General features: G+C 38.1%; 1 protein-coding gene and 1 pseudogene across 2 annotated transcripts in view; one reads left to right on the top strand and one right to left on the bottom strand.

The window, feature by feature from the left end:
* Positions 1-20,218, bottom strand: part of MINDY2 (MINDY lysine 48 deubiquitinase 2) — a 76,580-nt gene that overhangs the window by 51,691 nt on the left and 4,671 nt on the right. For both annotated transcript variants that reach the window (XM_055435609.2, XM_055435608.2), the window contains exon 2: positions 5,013-5,070. In XM_055435609.2, the coding sequence (XP_055291584.2) occupies positions 5,013-5,070 (58 nt within the window). The remainder of the gene's footprint in view (positions 1-5,012; positions 5,071-20,218) is intronic.
* LOC129562476 (small ribosomal subunit protein eS7 pseudogene) lies at positions 106-747 on the top strand (annotated as a pseudogene).

The raw sequence follows: 20,218 nt of genomic DNA, 5'->3' as shown, positions 1-20,218 counted from the left end.
GATGAACTGTCTGTATTACCTAAGACTAATTCTTCATTTGTCTAAAGTATAATTTTCAATTCCTTTCCTCCAATTTTCTCTTGTTAAAACCAGCTTTAGCTCTTCCTAGACCTGCTCGAGTTGGCAGTGGCAAGAATCTTTGGCCGCCCCTGCAAGGTCCCGGCCATGTTCAGCTCCAGTGCCAAGATTGTCAAGCCCAACGGCGAGAAACCAGATGAGTTCGAGTCAGGTATCTCCCAGGCCCTGCTGGAGCTGGAGATGAACTCGGACCTCAAGGCTTAGCTGCGGGAGCTGAACATCATGGCCGCCAAGAAGATTGAAGTTGGCGGTGGCCGGAAAGCTATCATCATCTTCGTCCCCGTCCCGCAGCTGAAGTCTTTCCAGAAAATCCAGGTGCGCCTGGTGCGCCAGCTGGAGAAGAAGTTCAGCGGGAAGCACATTGTCTTCATCGCCCAGAGGAAAATTCTGCCTAAGCCAACTCGAAAAAGCCATACAAAAAATAAGCAGAAACATCCCAGAGGCCGCACTCTGCCGTGCACGACGCCATCCTGGAGGACTTGGTTTTCCCAAGTGAGATTGTAGGCAAGAGGATCCGCGTGAAGCTGGACAGCAGCCAACTCATAAAGGTCCATCTGGACAAAGCTCAGCAGAACAATGTGGAACACAAGGTGGAAATATTTTCTGGTGTCTATAAGAAGCTCACAGGGCAAGGATGTGAATTTTGAATTCCCAGAGTTTCAGTTGTAAAGAAAGGACTAAATAAACTGCTATTCGTAGAAAAAACAAAACAAAACAGCTTTATTGAAACATAACTCACATACCATACAATTAACCCATTTAATGTGTACAGTTCAATGTTTTTGAACTATATTAACAGGATTGTGAAATTATCATTGTGATCTAATTTTGGAACATTTGGTCCCCCCAAAAGAAGTTCTATACCCTTTAGCAGTCAATCTCTTTTCCCCCCCATATTCCCCAGTCCTAAGCAACCACGAATCCTACTTTCTGTCTCTAAATTTGCCTATTCTGAACATTTCATATAAATGGAATCACATAATAGGTGATCTTTTATGACTTGGCTTCTTTGACTTAACACAACATCTTTAAGGTTTATTTATATTATATCAGTACATTTATATTATATCAGTACATCAGTACATTTCCTTTTATGGCTGAATAATGTTTCATTGTATGGATATACCATTGTTGGTTTATTCATCAGTTGATGGCTATCTGGACTGTTTCCAATTTTTGGCATATATGAATAATGCTGCTATGAACGTTCCTATACAAGTTTTTGTATGGACATATGTCTTTATTCCTCTTGGGGGAAGCTATAGGGTTATATGGCAATTCTATATTAGCTATTTAAGGAACTAACTGTTTTCCACAGTGGCTGCATTATGTTCCATTCCTATTGGTTATATCTTAGTACTTCTGATTTTCTCTTGTGCCTACTCCAGTCAGGTTTTCATCCTGTGGACTTACTGAAGTTACCAGTTACTTCTGTATGGCTTCAATCAGTGGTTAATTTTTAGTCTTCATCCTGCAAGGCCTATTAGCAACATTTGACTCAGATAGTCTCTCATTCTTTACTGAAACTGTTCATTTAGATTCTAGGAAATCAGTCTCCAGTTTTTCTTCTACATAGCTGAGTTTCTATCTATTCTTCCTCTTCTCCAGCTTCTAATCACTGGCATGTCCCAGATTCAGTCCACTGATATCTTCTCTGTCTACGTTTATATTATTTGTGACTCAGTCTAATGATCCTTTATATGATAGTTCAGCTCAGTTCAGTTCAGTCTCTCAGTCGTGTCCGACTCTTTGCGACCCCATGAATCACAGCACGCCAGGCCTCCCTGTCCATCACCAGCTCCCAGAGTTCACAGGCATCTCATTCTCTGTCGTCCCCTTCTCCTCCTGCCCCCGATCCCTCCCAGCATCAGAGTCTTTTCCAGTGAGTCAACTCTTCACATGAGGTGGCCAAAGTATTGGAGTTTCAGCTTTAGCATCAGTCCTTCCAATGAACACCCAGGACTGCTCTCCTTTAGAATGGACTGGTTGGATCTCCTTGCAGTCCAAGGAGTTTACTTGAAGTCTCAAGAGTCTTCTCCAACACCACAGTTCAAAAGCATCAATTCTTCGGCGCTCAGCTTTCTTCAGAGTTCAACTCTCACATCCATACATGACCACTGGAAAAACCATAGCCTTGATTAGACGGACCTTTGTTGGCAAAGTAATGTTTCTCCTTTTTAATATGATAGTTGCTGCTGCTAAGTCGCTTCAGTTGTGTCCAACTCTGTGCGACCCCACAGACGGAAGCCCACCAGGCTCCGCCGTCCCTGGGATTCTCCAGGCATTTCCTTCTCCAATATGATAGGATACTGTTCTCAAATGTGTATTTACAACTAGATATGCACTGTCCAACACAACAATCAGTAGTGACATGTGGCTATATTAATTAAAATTAAATAGTCAATTTTCCTACAATTTAAAATGTAGCTGAATATTCTCTACATTTTAAGAGATCAAGAGCCATATGTGGTTAGTAACTGGACAGCACAGATAAAGAACATTTCCATTAACACACAAAGGTTCACTGTACAGTGCTGATCTAGACCTGTTTTCTAGGCTCTAGATTTATATATCCCACTGCCTCCCTGATATCTCCACTTGAAGTCAATAAACATCCCCAAACCAAAATCCTGATATTCTTCTGTAAACATGTTCCTTCCATTTGTTCCTGTTTCAGTTGATCTTAATGCCATCCTTCCAGTTGTTCAAGCCAAAAATCACTGGGTAACTCTTGACTTCATTCTCACTCCACATTCAACTAATCAGCAAATTCTGTCAGCTCTATACTCAGAATCTGACCATATTTTATAATCTCACTTCTATTACCCTGTTTGAAGCCAGAGAATTCTTGTTAAACTCAAAGTCAGATCATGTCAGTCCTCTGTTTAAAATCCTTTAATGGCTTCTCAGATCACCCACAGCAAAAGTCAAAGTTGCTAAAAAAGCCTAGGATACTCTATATGATTCCATTATCTCTAATCTCATCTCCTGACACTTCCCCTTTGCAGTCCTTGGTAGTCCTTCTGGCTGCTCCTCAAAACCACTAAGCTTATTTCAGCCTTTTTCTATGAAATATAATTTAGAAATCACAAAGTTTAAGAATCACCAAGCTACAGTAAAAGAGGTATAAACAGAAATTCTATTTTCAGATATCTAGATACTGAAGTAATCTACACTTAATGATGAGGTTCCCTGTCAGTGAATAGGATTAAATTATATTAATTATACAAGTTAAAAGATCTTCCAAAAGCTGTCATCTCAATTATTTCACTAAACTTACATCTCACAAAAAAATCAGTTAGCTAGTTGTCTGGAAGAGCATAGACAAACTAATCAGCTAATAAGATCTTTTTAATAGAAAATTAATTACTAAAAATAAGAATATGGATTAACATTTCTCATTTGGTAACAGTGCAAATATATAAATTCTTATTTGTTAAGTTATAAAAGACCTCAGTGTGATAAACAACTACATGCTCTGTAAACAAGTTCTACTTAATGCAGCTGATCTGCAAACTGTGTATTACGGTCTGTTTTAAAATAAGAAGCATGTATATTATCATAAGTGACCAGTCCAGGTTCGACGCATAAATTTTCCTCTGTTCAAAAAAAAAACAAAAAAAAAGAAAAATTTGAGCATAATTTATAATTGGTCCTCTGTTTATGCAGCTCCTGGGTATCCATTGTCCACATCAAATCCATGAATTCAATCAACCAAGGATCAAATAGTACAGTAGAACTTACTGTTGAAAACACTAGCATATAAGTGGACCTGCACAGTTCAAACCCTGTGTGAGGGTCAACTGTACATTCGCAGTTCAAGTTATTTTAACATTGAGGTATGCAACAATATTTTAAAAATCTCTTTGCTTTAATTTACTTTTTCAATCTACCAATCACTTACCATTGTTGGCTAAGAGGGCTTTTACTATGCTCTGCACTGTACTTGTATAGCACTTTTTCTTGCTTTTTTCCTAAAAAAGCACAATTTGTCTAGAAAAGCAAAATTCAAGGTTGAGTCCACGTTCTCTAAGTGATTCTAGTCAGAGCTTTTCTGTTCAATATCAATACACAGCATAATACTACTACATGTCTGTATGGACTATTCCTCCAAGTCTCAGGTATAATGTGATTTCTATGTATTAAATTCTACATTGCAAACAAAAAAATAAAAAAATAAAAAATAAAATAAAATAAGAAGCTTGCATAAGAATGCAACTCCATATGCTGCTTCCGGGACTTCCCTGGTGGTCCAGTGGTTAAGAATCTGCCTTCTGACGCGAGGGACACAGGTTTGATCCCTGGCCAAGGTACTAAGATCCCACACGCTACGGGGCTACTGAGGCCATGCACCTCAGTTGGAGCCACAACTAAGACCCAATGCAGCCAAAGAAATAAATAAATATTAAAAAAAAAAATGCTGCTTCCTTCAAGAAAAACTGGTTATAAAAATATTTCAGATGGACTAAACAGTGTGCTTCCTAAAGTAAATGCTTTATACTCTAGCACAAGCCTCTATTTTACTGCAGACTGGTCTAACATTTTATTGACTGGCACAGGTTCGTGACCCATATTTAGGGTAGCACTGCTCTAAATCACTTCCTGGATTTTAATTCAAATCTATTCAATATTTTTAAACACTCTCTACATGCAGTGTTAGAGTTTCTGTGCCATTTCCCATTCTGTAATTTATTGGAATTAATATATTCCTTGTTGTTTTCTAGATGTCCCTAGTCTCTTTATTTACATTAAAGAATTTTAATGCTGGTTAGAAAGAAGTTTGTAACATCCAAGAACAGAAACACACTAATAAAATTATTTAGTTAAGAGATTAAAAATAGCTTCAAAAAGGTGAAAAGTGGTAATATATTAGCTTTGAAAACTTTGTTTTATCTTGAAAGAGATATAAAAACCATTCACTTTTCAACACCAACCTAAATATTCCATCAGCTGCTCAGCAGTTATGATTTCCATCATCGGTGGAAGTTTCACCTGAAAAACAAAGTATTTTTTCTATAAAATCAAATGTTTTAGGTAATTAAAGTGTTTCTTCAGTCAGAAACACAAGTATGTATATATATTATATGTATCTACTATATGTATACCATACTCACTTTAACTAATCTTTAATACAACAAAAGTTTTGTTGTATTAAAGATTAGTTTAACACAACCCTATCACCACAAAATTCAAGATCTCATAGAATCACTGAGAAATCTGTTTTCAAAAACAAGTGCTATGCCTTTCATCACCCATCCTGATTGTCATTAGGCATATGTAACAGTGTCCTGCATGACAGAAAATGCGGTTAAAGGGCAGGAAGTGGCACCAAACATGTTTTGACAGACCCATGAAGCAGTTTTTCTGAAGACAGGTTGGAACACAGCTCAATATCCCATTACTTCAGTCTACCTTGACCATTTTTTATTGTTGTTGAATAGCTAAAATGAATACAGTATAAAGGATTGGTCATAAACTGAAGTATTCATACTATATGAGTCCACCTGTAAAATATTAAAAAAACAGGCAAAATAAACTACAGTGTTTAGAGCTGCATATGTACTAAAAAAAGAAAATGGATACTATAAAAATCAGGACTGTAGTTAACCCTAGGAATAAGGGAAGGGGTTAGTTAGAACGAGATATACAAGAGGCCTCTGGGGTGCTGGCAATGCTTTGTATCTTGACTTGCATGGTAGTTCTACTGTTTGCTTTATAATTAACCTGTTAAACTGGACATCTCTGTTTTATGTATTTTCTGTGCTACATGTCACAATAAAAAATTTAAAAGTAGATATATATGTTATAGTCACATTTAAGTTTCAAAAGTTAATTCAGCTGCAACACAGTCTAAATTTTTCAAATGAATTATCAGCTGAGTAGCACAGATATTATAGCCAATGACTGTAAGTATTTTAGCTGACTTATTAAAAAGGATACTCCTTGGCATATTCATAGAAGAAAAATAAATACTATAGTATGCAAATTCAAAGTAATTAACATATCAATGATAGAATAGCAGCATAATTCAAAAATCTTCAAGAATGAATATTTTAGGAATTATTTTCTGTTCAACCAAAGAAATCATTTAAATCAGCAATTCCTCCAACAAGTGTTGAAGAAGGTGGTCTGAGTATTTATGTTACCAAATGTAGCAACAGTGTGTGACACCTCTACCTCTTTGTTTGTTTGCTTTAATCAATGAATAAATAAGTCCTAAAAAAGATCCCTGTGAAAGAGAACAGTTTTAGACCCTCTGAAAGCATACCTGACAGTTGGAATGGATGAGTCAGTCATCCAGGGGCTTTATCACTCAGTGAAAACCAAGAGATGTCATGGAGGTTTTGATCATTCTAAATAATTTTTATTTTCTAGGACATTTAGAAAAATTGTAATAGACTTTTTTTTTTGGCTGCACCATGTGGCATGTGGGATCTTAGTTCTCTGACCAAGGATTGAACCAATGCCCCCTATACAGGAACTACAGAGTCTTAACCACTGGACTGCCAGGGAAGTGCCAGAAACTGTAATAGACCTTTTTTGGAGCAGTTTTAGGTTTACAGAAAAGTTGAGCAGAAAGTACTGAGAGTTCCCATAAATAGTATTATTTTTTAAATTGAAATTCATTGGCAAATTAAAGTCCCCTGCTTTTCTAATTAAATTTTTATTGGGTGTCACTCTCATTTGTTTATGTACTGTCTTTGGCTGCTTTGTACTATAATAGCAAAGTTGAATCTTTGCAGCAGAGACCAGGTACAGCCCATAAAGCCTAAAATATTTACTATTTGGTCCTTTACAGGAGGGCTTCCCAGGTGGCACTAGTGGTAGAGAACTGGCCTGCCAATAAAGCAGATATAAGAGACGTGGTTCCGATCCCTGAGTCAGGAAAATTCCCTGGAGGAGGGCATGGCAACCCACTCCAGTATTCTTGCTGGAGAATCCCATGGACAGAGGAGCCTGGCAAGCTACAGTCCATAGGGTCGCACAGAAGTTGGACACAACTGAAGCAACTTAGCACACACGCACCATTATAGGAAAAGTATGCTGAATGCTGCTTTAGATGATTTTAACTGCTTTTAGATAATATTTCATCAAGGTGTTTCAGTACCACTTTGAAGGTCTGATATTTAAACTAGTAGTTTACATACACTGTGAATATTTACATTCTGAATAATTGTCAGACCAATCCGAAAGTCCCATTTACACCTAATAATGCTTTTTGAATAAAATAAGACCTATACATTCTTTTATTCCAGACAAATCCAGTAGAGAAAAGATTCACTAGAGGGTTTCCCTGGTGGTCCAGTGGTGAAGAGTCTACCTGCCAATGCAAGGGACACGGGTTCTATCCCTGGTCTGGAAAGATCCCATATACTGAGGAGCAAACAAGTCTGTGAGCCACAACTAATGAGCCTGTGCTCCAGAGCCTGCAAGCCACAACTACTGAAGCCCACACACTCCAGAGCCTGTGCTCTGCAGTAAGAGAAGCCACAATGAGAAGCCTGTGTACCACAACTAGAGAATGCCCCTGCAGAGCAACAAAGACCCAGAACAGCCAAAAGTAAAATAAATATATATATTAAATATATATTTTACTAGAAAATTCCATAAACAAACAGCTTATCCTCTTTCGGTCAATGTAGTGATCTTACTATAAAACTGTCAAAATAAGAAAGCAAAGCACTAACAAGTATATGTATTTGGGAAATACATTCTATAATCCTAGATTTCTGCAAATAGTTGATTTCAAGTTTTAGTCTTGAAATTTCCAAATAATAACAACCGCCTACCACATCTTGCTTCAAGTATTTGAAACAGGAAATGACAATCTTTATATAGATTTTAGAAGTGAGACAACAAATATGTAAATATTTTAACTGACTATTCCCAAGCATACTCAGTAGTATGTTCATTTCCTGAAGCTTAGCCAACTAAAAATCCTGAATGTTCACTAAAGCTAGAGATTAAAGAGTACAACAGTGAAGAAATGCTTGTTTCCCACTAATACTTAGGAACCATCAACAGATTTTAATATTTTTTAACCACAAAATGATCTTCCTGAAAGCTCCTTCTCTTTTTGCTCCCCTCTACCACCATCACCACAAAAGCAAATGCCAAAGGTTTTGTTAATGATCCTAAGACTTTCTTTCCATTGTCTCTTTAGAGTTTATTAAAGAAAAAAAAAAAAAAACCACAAAAACATGTTATGGGAAAGCTAGCTAAGAATACAGGGGGGAAAAAAATCAATGAAACTAAGAGCTAGTTCTTTGAGAAGATACAACAAAACTGATAAACCTTTAGCCAGACTCATCAAGAAAAAAAGGGAGGGGGCCCAAATCAATAAAAATAACAATGAAAAAGAAGGTACAACCATCACCACAGAAATACAAAGGATCATAAGAGAGTACCACCAATTATGCTTCTGAGGTAGCACTATTGGTAAAGAACCCACCTGCCCATGCGGGAGACACAAGAGACACAAATTCAATCCCTGGGTCAGGAAGATCCCCTGGAGGAGGAAATGGTAACCCACTACAGTATTCTTGCCTGGAGAACTCCATGGACAGAGGAGACTGGTGGGCTGCAGTCCATAGGGTCACAAACAGTCAGCCATGACTGAAGTGACTGAGCACACACCAACAATTATACTCCAATAAAACGGACAACCTTAGAACAAATGGACAAATTTCTAGAAATGTATAATGCCTCAAGACTGAACCAGGAAAAAGAAAATATGAAAAGATCAATTACCTATAATGAAACTGAATCAGTAATTTTAAAAACTCCCAACAAATGAAAGTCCAAGATCAGGCTCCCTAGTAGCTCAGTGGTCAAGAATCTGCCTGCAAATGCAGGAGACACGGGTTCTGTCCTTGATCCAGGAAGATCCCACATGTCACAGAGCAGCTGTGCCTGTGTGCCTCAACTATTGAGCCTAAGCTGTGGAGCCTGGGAGCCACAACTACTGAGCCCACATGATATAATTATTGAAGTCCAAGTGCCCTAAAGCCTGTGTTTCACAGGAAAAGCCACTCCAATGAGAAGCCAGCACACTGCAATCAGAAAGTAGCCCTCGCTCTCCATAACTGGAGAAAAGCCCACATAGCAGCGAAGACCCAACAAAACCAAAAAAAATACCTATTGATTAGGTAGGACACTGGTCAACCATGTAACGGTAGCAAATAATTGTGTTTGTGGTGTCTGTTGTTTTACAGCTTTGTTTCCAAGCCTATTGATGTTTAGTACAATTATAAAAAAAAAAAAAAGTCCAACATCAGATGGCTTCACAGATGAATTCTAACAAACATTTAGAAAAGAGTTAATACCTATTCTTTTCAAACTATTCCAAAAATTGCACACGAAAAAATGCTTCTGAACTCATTCTATGAGGCAAGTATCACTTTGATACCAAAACCAAAGATATCACACAAAAATGAAAATTATAGGTCAATATCACTGATGAACATAAATGCAAAAATCCTTAACAAAATATCAGCAAACTGAATTCAACAATACATAAAAAGGATTACACACCATGATCAAGTGGAATTTATCCCAGGGATGCAAGGATGGTTCAGTTCAATATCTGCAAATCAATCAATGTGATACATCACATTAACAAAACTGATGAATAAAAATTATATGTTCATCTCAACAGATGCACAAAAAACTTTTGACAAAATTCAATATTCATTTATGATAAAAGTTCTCAACAAATTGGGTATAGAGAAAGCATACCACAACATGATAAAGACCACTTGTGACAAGTCCACAGCTAATATCATACTCAATGGTGAAAAGCACTTCACCATTTCTTCTCAGATCAGGAAGAAGACAAGTATGCTCACTCACACATCTTTTTTTGGCTGCACCATGTGGCTCTGGGACCTTAGTTCCCCAGCCAGGGATTGAACCCGTGTCCCCTGCAGTGGAAGTACAAAGTTCTAACCTCTGGACCTCCAGGGAATTTCCGTCACCACTTTTATTCAACATAATATTGGAAGTCCTAATCATAAGACGCTTACTCCTTGGAAGGAAAGTTATGACCAGCCTAGATAGCATATTAAAAAGCAGAGACATTACTTTGCCAACAAAGGTCCGTCTAGTCAAGGCTATGGTTTTTCCCGTGGTCATGTATGGATGTGAGAGTTGGACGGTGAAGAAAGCTGATCGCCGAAGAACTGATGCTTTTGAACTGTGGTGTTGGAGAAGACTCTTGAGAGTCCCTTGGACTGCAAGGAGATCCAACCAGTCCATTCTAAAGGAGACCAATCCTGGGTGTTCATTGGAAGGACTGATGCTAAAGCTGAAACTCCAATACTTTGGCCACCTCATGCGAAGAGTTGACTCACTGGAAAAGACTCTGATGCTGGGAGGGATTGGGGGCGGGAGGAGAAGGGGACGACAGAGAATGAGATGGCTGGATGGCATCACCAACTCGATGGACATGAGTTTGACTGAACTCTGGGAGTTGGTGATGGACAGGGAGGCCTGGCGTGCTGTGGTTCATGGGGTCGCAAAGAGTCGGACACGACTAAGCGACTGAACTGAACTGAACTGAATCATAACAACCATGACAAAAAGAAATAAAAGGAATCCAGATTGGAAAAGAGGAAGTAAAAGTGTCAATGTTTTCAGATCACATGCTATACATAGAAAATCCTAAAAACACCAAGAAACCACCAGAACTCATCAATGAGTTTGATAAAATTGCAGGATACAAAATTAATATACAGACTTCCAAAAACAGTAACACTTTCTTTCAATGAAGTCTTACATAAAGCATCATCTGAAATATATTTAAAATGAAGAATTGACAGAACTTTATGACCAATGAAAAGTGGAGGATAATGGGAAAAGAAAAATTAACCCTAAGGTTGACTTTAAGGTTCAGGAAACTCTAAAAGTTAAGCTCCCTACACCTAATGAAAATAAAAAATTTGGTAAGTTTGCATAAGAAATGATATCTGCTTCATAACTGTGAAATTTAGTTTGACATTCAAACAGAAAATTGAGTTGGAACTCAGGAGACAAAGATTTTTAATTTGTCCATGAATTATTTGATTCCTATGATACAGTCTATTTTTCATTACTTATGGTAAAATGGATCACTAAATAATACATAAATAATACAATTTCTTGGAAATTCCCTGGTGGTCCAGTGGTGAGGGTTCCATACTTCCAGGACAGGGAGGCACAGGTTAGATCCCTGGTCGGGAGACTAAGATCCTACAAGCCATGCAGTGTGGCTAAAAAAAAAAATTTTTTTTCTCAGTTCAAGTTTCACTGAATATGCAGTAAGTATGCAGTAAATCACATAGTATTGATGAGTTTTTAAGTTCAAGTTGTAAAATAATTGTACTGTAAGTACTATTAATTGGAATCAAAGAGAAGAATGTAGGTTTATTTCAAAATAAGAGCTAAAAAACTCAAGGATCCTTTCAACATGCCTTTAATTCTGGCTCCAGCAAATAAACATGCATTACAAGCTATTGTAAATCATGTTTTATATTCTAATTTCTTTTCATTTATTATTAAAAATAATTACTATACTTAAAAATACAAAAATTTAACTTTCTACTTGCCATCAGTATTTCAAATCAGGAACATTTAATAAGAGACAAGCTTCAATTTCTAGCAATTTGCAACACTTTTACCATCAATGTTTATCATAACTCAAACCCCACACTCAGAGTAATATTGAGGTCTATTTAAAAATGCTTAACCATCAGAAATTATAGATGTATCCGTATGTATTAGATTTTCAAGAATGTCCTATTTTATATGCAATTCAAAGGATTATAAAACAATGAAGAATGTTGTTCCAGAGAAATTTTCCCAGTAAAAGATTCATGAATAAAAGAAGACATCTTTAGTTCAAATTTCACTGGACTTATACTTAAGCAGCTCAGCAAGCTTACCAATGCTGAAAAACCTGCTAAAGAAAAAGTAACAGTGAAATTTTTATATTAATTGCTTGCAAGATAGATGAGAACAGGATAAGGTAAGACACCAGTTAGAAGGTACAGAAAATGGAAAGTGGCCTGAATTAGGATAGTGGCAGGACAGAGAAAACTTACCAATTTTTGAAAATATTAAAGAATATAGTCAATAAACTTTCATGGTTAAGGCAAGCTCACTCACCACAGAACTCAAGAAAGACTCTGAAATTGCAAGTGTCAGAGAATTCAGAGGACATGGAATAAAACACACGGGGCTGAAAACAGAATGAATCTGTGCAGAGTAGATCCCCAGGATTTGTTCTAAGGAATCATGATTCATGACGTCTATTTCTGCTTCTCTGACTTTATCACTAGCTCTTCTTCCACCCTGGTTTGTCCCAGGCCTATTGTCCGCCAGGTGTTATCTTTAATTTTAACTTTCCAACCAAATATCTGAACTAAGAGCTCAGGTTCTGGAGTGGGTATCAACTTACTTTGGGTAAGTTATTTGAACTTTATGTAAATTTTCTACGTATGTAAAATAGGAACAATATCTACACAAGGATCTTGTGATGTGGTTGAGAAAATTAAAACAGAAAATGCATATAATACATATAAAATACTTAGCAGAGTATCTGAACATAAAAATAATTGAGTACTTAGGGTTATTATTATTAATTTTGGGTGGTACCCTAAGATTACTGATACTACCTATGTGCGAATGCTACCTGGGACTCAACATCAACAAGGACGGAAGGAGAATGGGAAAGTTTTCCACTGAAGGACTACTCATAGCAAAGGGAGAAGAAAAGAATGAGGACATTACTAATAGGACAACCACCACAGAGAGTAGTCATAATATCATCTGACAAATTTCCACTTTACTGCACAGATCCAGAGATATTACATCAATTCTAATTTTTAGGACTGATTGGAAATGAAAACTTCAGAAGTGCTGTTTGCATCTTGTGTGTAAACAAACTCCACCACTTTGTGAACTTTTTCTCTCTCCTTAAAGCATCTATATTTAAGGCCCACAAATAGGGTGGGCAGAGGCTAAAATGGAATCTTTGGCTCACCATCTGTTTTTTCATTTTTATAAGCAATAACTTGGCCGAGAGGAGCTACCCCAAGTCCAGGGTCAGGGGAGGCAGCTGGGAGGAACTATCCCACGTCTGAATAAGGAGCAGCGGCTGCAGTTTGCTGGAGCAGCTGAGAAGATATACCCCACACCCAAGGTAAGAGAAAACCAAGTAAGAGGTAGGCACTGAGAGAGGGCATCAGAGGGCAGACACACTGAAATCATAATCACAGACAACTAGCCAATCTGATCACATGGACCACAGCCTTGTCTAACTCAATGAAAATAAGCCATGCCGTGTAGGGCCACCCAGGACAGATATGGTGGAGATGTCTGACAGAATGTGGTCCACTGGAGAAGGGAATGACAAACCACTTCAGTATTCTTGCTTTGAGAACCCCATGAACAGTATGAAAAGGAAAAAAGATGGGACACTGAAAGATGAACTCCCTAGGTCGGTAGCTGCCCAATATGCTACTGGAGATCAGTGGAGAAATAACTCCAGAAAGAATGAAGGGATGGAGCCAAAGCAAAAACAACACCCAGTTGTGGATGGGACTGGTGATAGAAGCAAGGTTCGATGCTGTAAAGAGCATTATTGCATAGGAACCTGGAATGTTAAGAATGTTATGAATCAAGGCAAATTAGAAGTGGTCAAACAGGAGATGACAAGAGTGAACATCGACATTCTAGGAATCAGTGAACTAAAATGGACTGGAATGGATGAATTTAACTCAGATGACCATTATATCTACTACTGTGGGCAGTAATCCCTTAGAAGAAATGGAGTAGCCATCATTGTCAACAAGAGTCCGAAATGCAGTACTTGGATGTAATCTCTGAAACGACAGAATGATCTCTGTTCGTTTTCAAGGCAAACCATTCAGTATCACGGTATTTCAAGTCTATGCCCTGACCAGTAACGCTAAAGAAGCTGAACAGTTCTATGAAGACCTACAAGACCTTCTAGAACTAACACCCCAAAAGATGTCCTTTTCATTATAGGGGACTGGAATGCAAAAGTAGGAAGTCAAGAAACACCTGGAGTAACAGGCAAATTTGGCCTTGGAATATGGAATGAAGCAGGGCAAAGGCTAATAGAGTTTTGCCAAGAGAATGGACTGATCATAACAAACATCCTCTTCCAACAACACAAGAGACAGCTCTCTCTACACATGGACATCACCAGATGGTCAACACCAAAATCAGACTGATTATATTCTTTGCAGCCAAAGATGGAGAAGCTCTATACAGTCAGCGAAAACAAGACTGGGAGCTGACTGTGGCTCAGATCATGAACTCCTTATTGCCAAATTCAGACTGAAATTGAAGAAAGTGGAGAAAACCACTAGACCATTCAGGTATGACCTAAATCAAATCCCTTATGACTATACAGTGGAAGTGAGAAATAGATTTAAGGGACTAGATCTGATAGACAGAGTGCCTGATGAACTATGGATGCAGGTTTGTGACACTGTACAGGAGACAGGAATCAAGACCATCCTCAAGAAAAAGAAATGCAAAAAAGCAAAATGGCTGTCTGAGGAGGCCTTACAAATAGCTGTGAAAAGAATAGAAGAGAAAAGGAAAGATATAAGCATCTGAATGCAGAGTTCCAAAGAATAGCAAGGAGTGGTAAGAAAGCCTTCTTCAGCGATCAATGCAAAGAAATAGAGGAAAACAACAGAATGGGAAAGACTAGAGATCACTTCAAGAAAATTAGAGATACCAAGGAAACATTTCATGCAAAGACGGGCTCAATAAAGGACAGAAATGGTATGGACCTAACAGAAGCAGAAGATATTAAGAAGAGGTGGCCAGAATACACAGAAGAATTTACAAAAAAGATCTTTATGAGCAAGATAATCACGATGGTGTGATCACTGACCTAGAGCCAGACATCCTGGAATGTGAAGTCACGTGGGCCTTAGGAAGCATCACTATGAACAAAGCTAGTGGAGGTGATGGAATTCCTGAAGGTTGAGCTATTTCAATTCCTGAAAGAGGATGCTGTGAAAGTGCTGTACTCAATATGCCAGCAAATTTGGAAAACTCAGCAGTGACCACAGGACTGGAAAAGGTCAGTTTTCATTCCAATCCCAAAGAAGGCAATACCAAAGAATGCTCATACTACTGCACAATTGCACTCATCTCACATGCTAGTAAAGTAATGCTTAAAATTCTCCAAGTCAGGCTTCAGCAATACGTGAACCATGAACTTCCAGATGTTCAAGCTGCTTTTAGAAAAGGCAGAGGAACCAGAAATCAAATTGCCAACATCCTATGGATCATCGAAAAAGAGAGCTCCAGAAAAACATCTATTTCTGCTTCACTGACTATGCCAAAGCCTTTGACTCTGTGGATCACAATAAACTGTGGAAAATTCTGAAAGAGATGGGAGTACCAGACCACCTGACCTGCCTCTTGAGAAACCTGTACACAGGCCAGGAAGCAAGAGTTAGAACTGGACATGGAACAACAGACGGGTTCCAAGTAGGAAAAGGAGTATGTCAAGGCTGTATATTGTCACCCTGCTTATTTAACATATATGCAGAGTACATCATGAGGAACGCTGGGCTGGAAGAAGCACAAGCTGGAATCAAGATTGCCGGGAGAAATATCAATTACCTCAGATAGGCAGATGACACCAACCTTACGGCAGAAAGTGAAGAATAACTAAAGAGCCTCTTGATGAAAGTGAAAGAGGAGAGTGGAAAAGTTGGTCTAAAGCTCAACATTCAGAAAACTAAGATTATGGCCTCCGGTCCCATCATTTCATGGCAAATACATGGGGAAACAGTGGAAACAATGGCTGACTTTAATTTGGGGGGCTCCAAAATAACTGCAGATGGTTATTGCAGCCATGAAATTAAAAGACGCTTACCCCTTGGAAGGAAAGTTATGACCAACTTAGACAGCCTATTAAAAAGCAGAGACATTATTTTGCCAACAAAGGTCCGTCTAGTCAAGGCTATGGTTTTACCAGTGGTCATGTATGGATATGAGAGTTGGACTATAAAGAAAGCTGAACATCAAAGAATTGATGCTTTTGAACTGTGGTGCTGGAGAAGACTCTTGCGAGTCCCTTGGACTGCAAGGAGATCCAACCAGTCCATCCTAAAGGAGATCAGTCCTGGGCGTTCATTGGAAGGACTGATGTTGAAGCGGAAACTCCAATACTTTGGCCACCTGATGGGAAGAGCTGACTCATTGGAAAAGACTCTGATGCTGGGAGGGACTGGGGGCAGGAGGAGAAGGGGATGAGAGAGGATGAGATGTTGGATGGCATCACCGACTCAATGGACATGGGTGTGGGTGGACTCTGGGAGTTGGTGATGGACAGGGAAGCCTGATGTGCTGCAGTTCATGGGGTGGCAAAGAGTCGGACACGATTGAGCGACTCTACTGAACTGAACACTTTGAAATCCTCAAAAGAACTTTGTACTTACTTTAGGAAAAGTGGAATATGAGAAAATCTGTGTGGCTACAATATTCCTATAACTCAGGAAGTAAAAAAGAGAAAGTAAAACCTAGTCAAAACTAAGAAGAGGTATCTGTGAAAAGGGTCCAAGAAAAGAAAAGTCACCAGGAAGGAAGAAGAACTAGAGCAAAAGCTTTCTGGGAAGGAGCACAGCTTCTGCAGGTGATAGACAGAGGATATGTCCATTTGAACTTCACTGAATTTTCTGCTAATGGCCTTCTGGTCATTTTGCTATTGCGTTGCTCATCTTTTTCTATTTATCTATTTTTAAATATTTATTTATTTGGCAGCATGTGGGATCTAGCTCCCTGACCAGGGATGTAACCCGTACCCACTGCATTGAAAGCATGGAGTCTTAGCTACTGGGACACCAAGGAAGTTCCTTTTCTAATTTATGGGGTTTTTTCTAAATTGAGAAATTAGCCCTTAGACACATACAGTAGTCTAGCTAATAATTCCCTCAGTTTGTAGTGTGTGTTTTGACTTAGTTCCTGGTGAAGTTTTTTTTGGGAAGGGGTATATTTTTGTTTTTTTAACCTTAAGCTCTTTTGTTTTTTAATGAATCAAATATATCAATTCTCCTTTTACAGTTTCTAGATTTAATGTCTAAACCTAGAAGCAACCAGCCTAATATAAACAAACTTAGAATCCTGGTGTTCCTCCCTTGATGTGGAGTAGGAGACCACTTCAGCTCCTGCTAAGCAAAAAGAGAAGAATTTTCCACCCAAAAGGGCTAGGCAGGAGAGAAGATGTGCACATCTTAAATAGAAGATATTGAAGCACATCTTAAATAGAAGCACATCTTAAATCAGAATAGTGCATTTAGTCTTCCACTAACATGTTACATACCAATTACGTATTACAATACTTTATGTACTCTACTACAAGTACAGGATAAGTTATATATACATATATATGTCTATATGGACTTCCCTTGTGGCTCAGCTGGTAAAGAATCCACCTGCAATGCAGGAGACCTAGGTTTGATCTCTGGGTTGGGAAGATCCTCTGGAGAAGGGAAAGGCTATTCATTCCAGTATTCTGGCCTGGAGAAGTCCATGGACTGTATAGTCCATGGGGTCGCAGAGTCAGACACGATCGAGCGATTTTCACTTCACTTCTAATGTCTATATACATATATATATTTTTCTGAGTATGTGGGCCTTAAACATATATTCTTTCAATAAGAAAACAAAAGTGTGACAAACGAGGGACTCCCTCTGTTATTAAACACGTCTCATGATATAAAAATATTAATGCAGAAGCTTTTTAAAATGTTTTATAATACAAAAGTTAAATCATATGCAAAAGTAGAAAAATAACAGCATAATGACAAGTACCCATCACTCAGATTCAACATTTATAGTACAGGCCAGTATCATCACAAAGTAAATTCTACATTTCTTCTGACTTGTTGATTTTTATAAACATAACTGATTCATTGGGCCACAGTCCTCATGTAAACCTATAAATGGCATTGTTTTTGATAGATAAAATGAAAGATTAAAGAAAAATTATTTAAGAACCACCAAAACCAATCTCTTTTAAAGAAGCAAATGAAAATGTGTTCTAAGACATAAATTTGAGTCAATTTACCTGGTGTCAGTTAAGAGAACTAGAAAATTTGAGTTCAAATTAAATTAATAAACAGATTTCCTTTTTTCTTGATTTATTGGATTATCACAGCTCAACTGTTTTATAGATTATTAATGATCACCTATTTTCCATCAGTCCTAATCCAACACGTCTAATTAAAACTCCAACATTTCCAAATCAGTACTTACTGTGTTTGATAATTTTACCTGTCATCTCTCACTCAGAAACATGGCACTTCCTTCCTTTGAATCACTCAAATCCTCCTAATGTATTCAGTTTATTGATTTCTTTCTTTTTTTTTTTTAGTTTCCCAACCAGGGACAGAACCTGTGCCCTCTGCAGTGGAAGTGAAGAGCCCTAACCACTGGACTGCTAGAGAATTCCCTAGCAGAAAAATCAAAAAATTGATTTTTCTCATTGCTTCATTCTCCCCAAAAAGAGATGATCAGCTCTTTTACTTTCAACCCTTAACTCCATTGATTCTCAATGAATCAACCCTTGAAAAACCCAATACTCGATAATCCTAACCAGCCATTCTTCCTGCTCTTGCTTCCAGAGATAAGAGAACTAACAGGGGGAGGAGCAAAATTGACATACTAGAAGTTTTAAAAGAGTACCCCAATTTATCCATGGCCACTTACAACTTTCTACTTATGCCTCAATTCCTAGGCATAATTTCCAATGAGATGAGAACTTCTTTAAAATACAACATAATATTCTCACAAAATCACACTTTGATGCTTTGCAACCTCTCCTCTTAATTACTGGCACAAGTTCAATAGTTACTACTGATGAGATCAACTGTTATTTTGCCAAAATTGAGAATAAGGCCTCAATTTTCACTTCTCTTTCCATTTTAATTAACATAACTTTGTTTTTGTATCTTCTTTCCATTACTTCAGGGTAAAAAAAAAATAGATTGTTGTTCTTTTCCTCTGAAGAGAATTTTACCACCTCTGAGGATTCCATGATATCCTAACTTTATAATGCCCTATCCTCATAGGAAAAGAGTCTGATGCTGGGAAGGATTGGGGTCAGGAGGAGAAGGGGACGACAGAGAATGAGATGGCTGGATGGCATCACCGACTTGATGGACATGAGTTTGAGTGAACTCCGGGATTTGGTGATGGACAGGGAGGCCTGGCGTGCTGTGATTCATGGGGTCGCAAAGAGTCGGACACGACTGAGTGACTGAACTGAACTGAACTGATCCTCATACCTGTCCTTTTTGGCAACAATCTTTCCTACTTCACCAGTTCCTTGACGCTATTGCATTTGACAATAAGTCACTTAAAAAAAAAAATTAAGAGCCTCTTTCCCAGACTACTGTTACGACATTGTCCCATTTCTAGTTCTCATGTACATCTCAAATTGGGCCTATACTGGTTTCTTTTATACTCTTTCATCTTTACTGCTTAGCATTCCCTTCTGCCCACCAACTTTATTTATTTATATTTATTTATTTGTCTGTGCTGGGTCTTCACTGAGGCATGTAGGACCTTTTAGTTGCAGCATGCAGGATGTTTAGTTGTGACATTCAAACTCTTAGTTGCAGCATGTGGGATCTAATTCCCTGTCCGGTGATGGAACTCGGGCTCCTCTGCACTAGGAGTGCAGTCTTAGACACTGGACAACCAGGGAAGTCCCTCCCCAAATAGCTGAGAACTACTGTTCACCATTTTCTATGGAGAATTAATTTATTCTCATATATACCATACTTAAATCTATGCAATAATTCTCCAATTCAATTTTTCCTATAATTTTGACCTCTTTTCTGAGGTCCATTCTATTCTCCTGAAGGTATAATAAACATTTATATTTTTATGACTTACTGTTAGTAAGACAATTCCAATCTGACACAACCAAACTTTGCATCAACTTTCCCATCTAAAGCTCTGAATAATCCAAGCAATTCTCTATTACCCAAACTGGAAAGTGTCACATCCTTAATTTCCTATATCCAGTTAGTAGTCAATTCATCATTTAGGCTGTGTGGCACTATACTCATCAACGAGAAGGGGCAAAGAATTCCCCATCCAA

The sequence above is a fragment of the Moschus berezovskii genome, chromosome 9 (genome assembly GCF_049115385.1).
Source record: "Moschus berezovskii isolate FMDL1 chromosome 9, NW_MosBer_1.0, whole genome shotgun sequence".
Classification (NCBI taxonomy): Eukaryota; Metazoa; Chordata; class Mammalia; order Artiodactyla; family Moschidae; genus Moschus; species Moschus berezovskii.
Note: the sequence above shows the minus strand (reverse complement) of the source record. Positions and strands in the feature narration are given on the sequence as shown.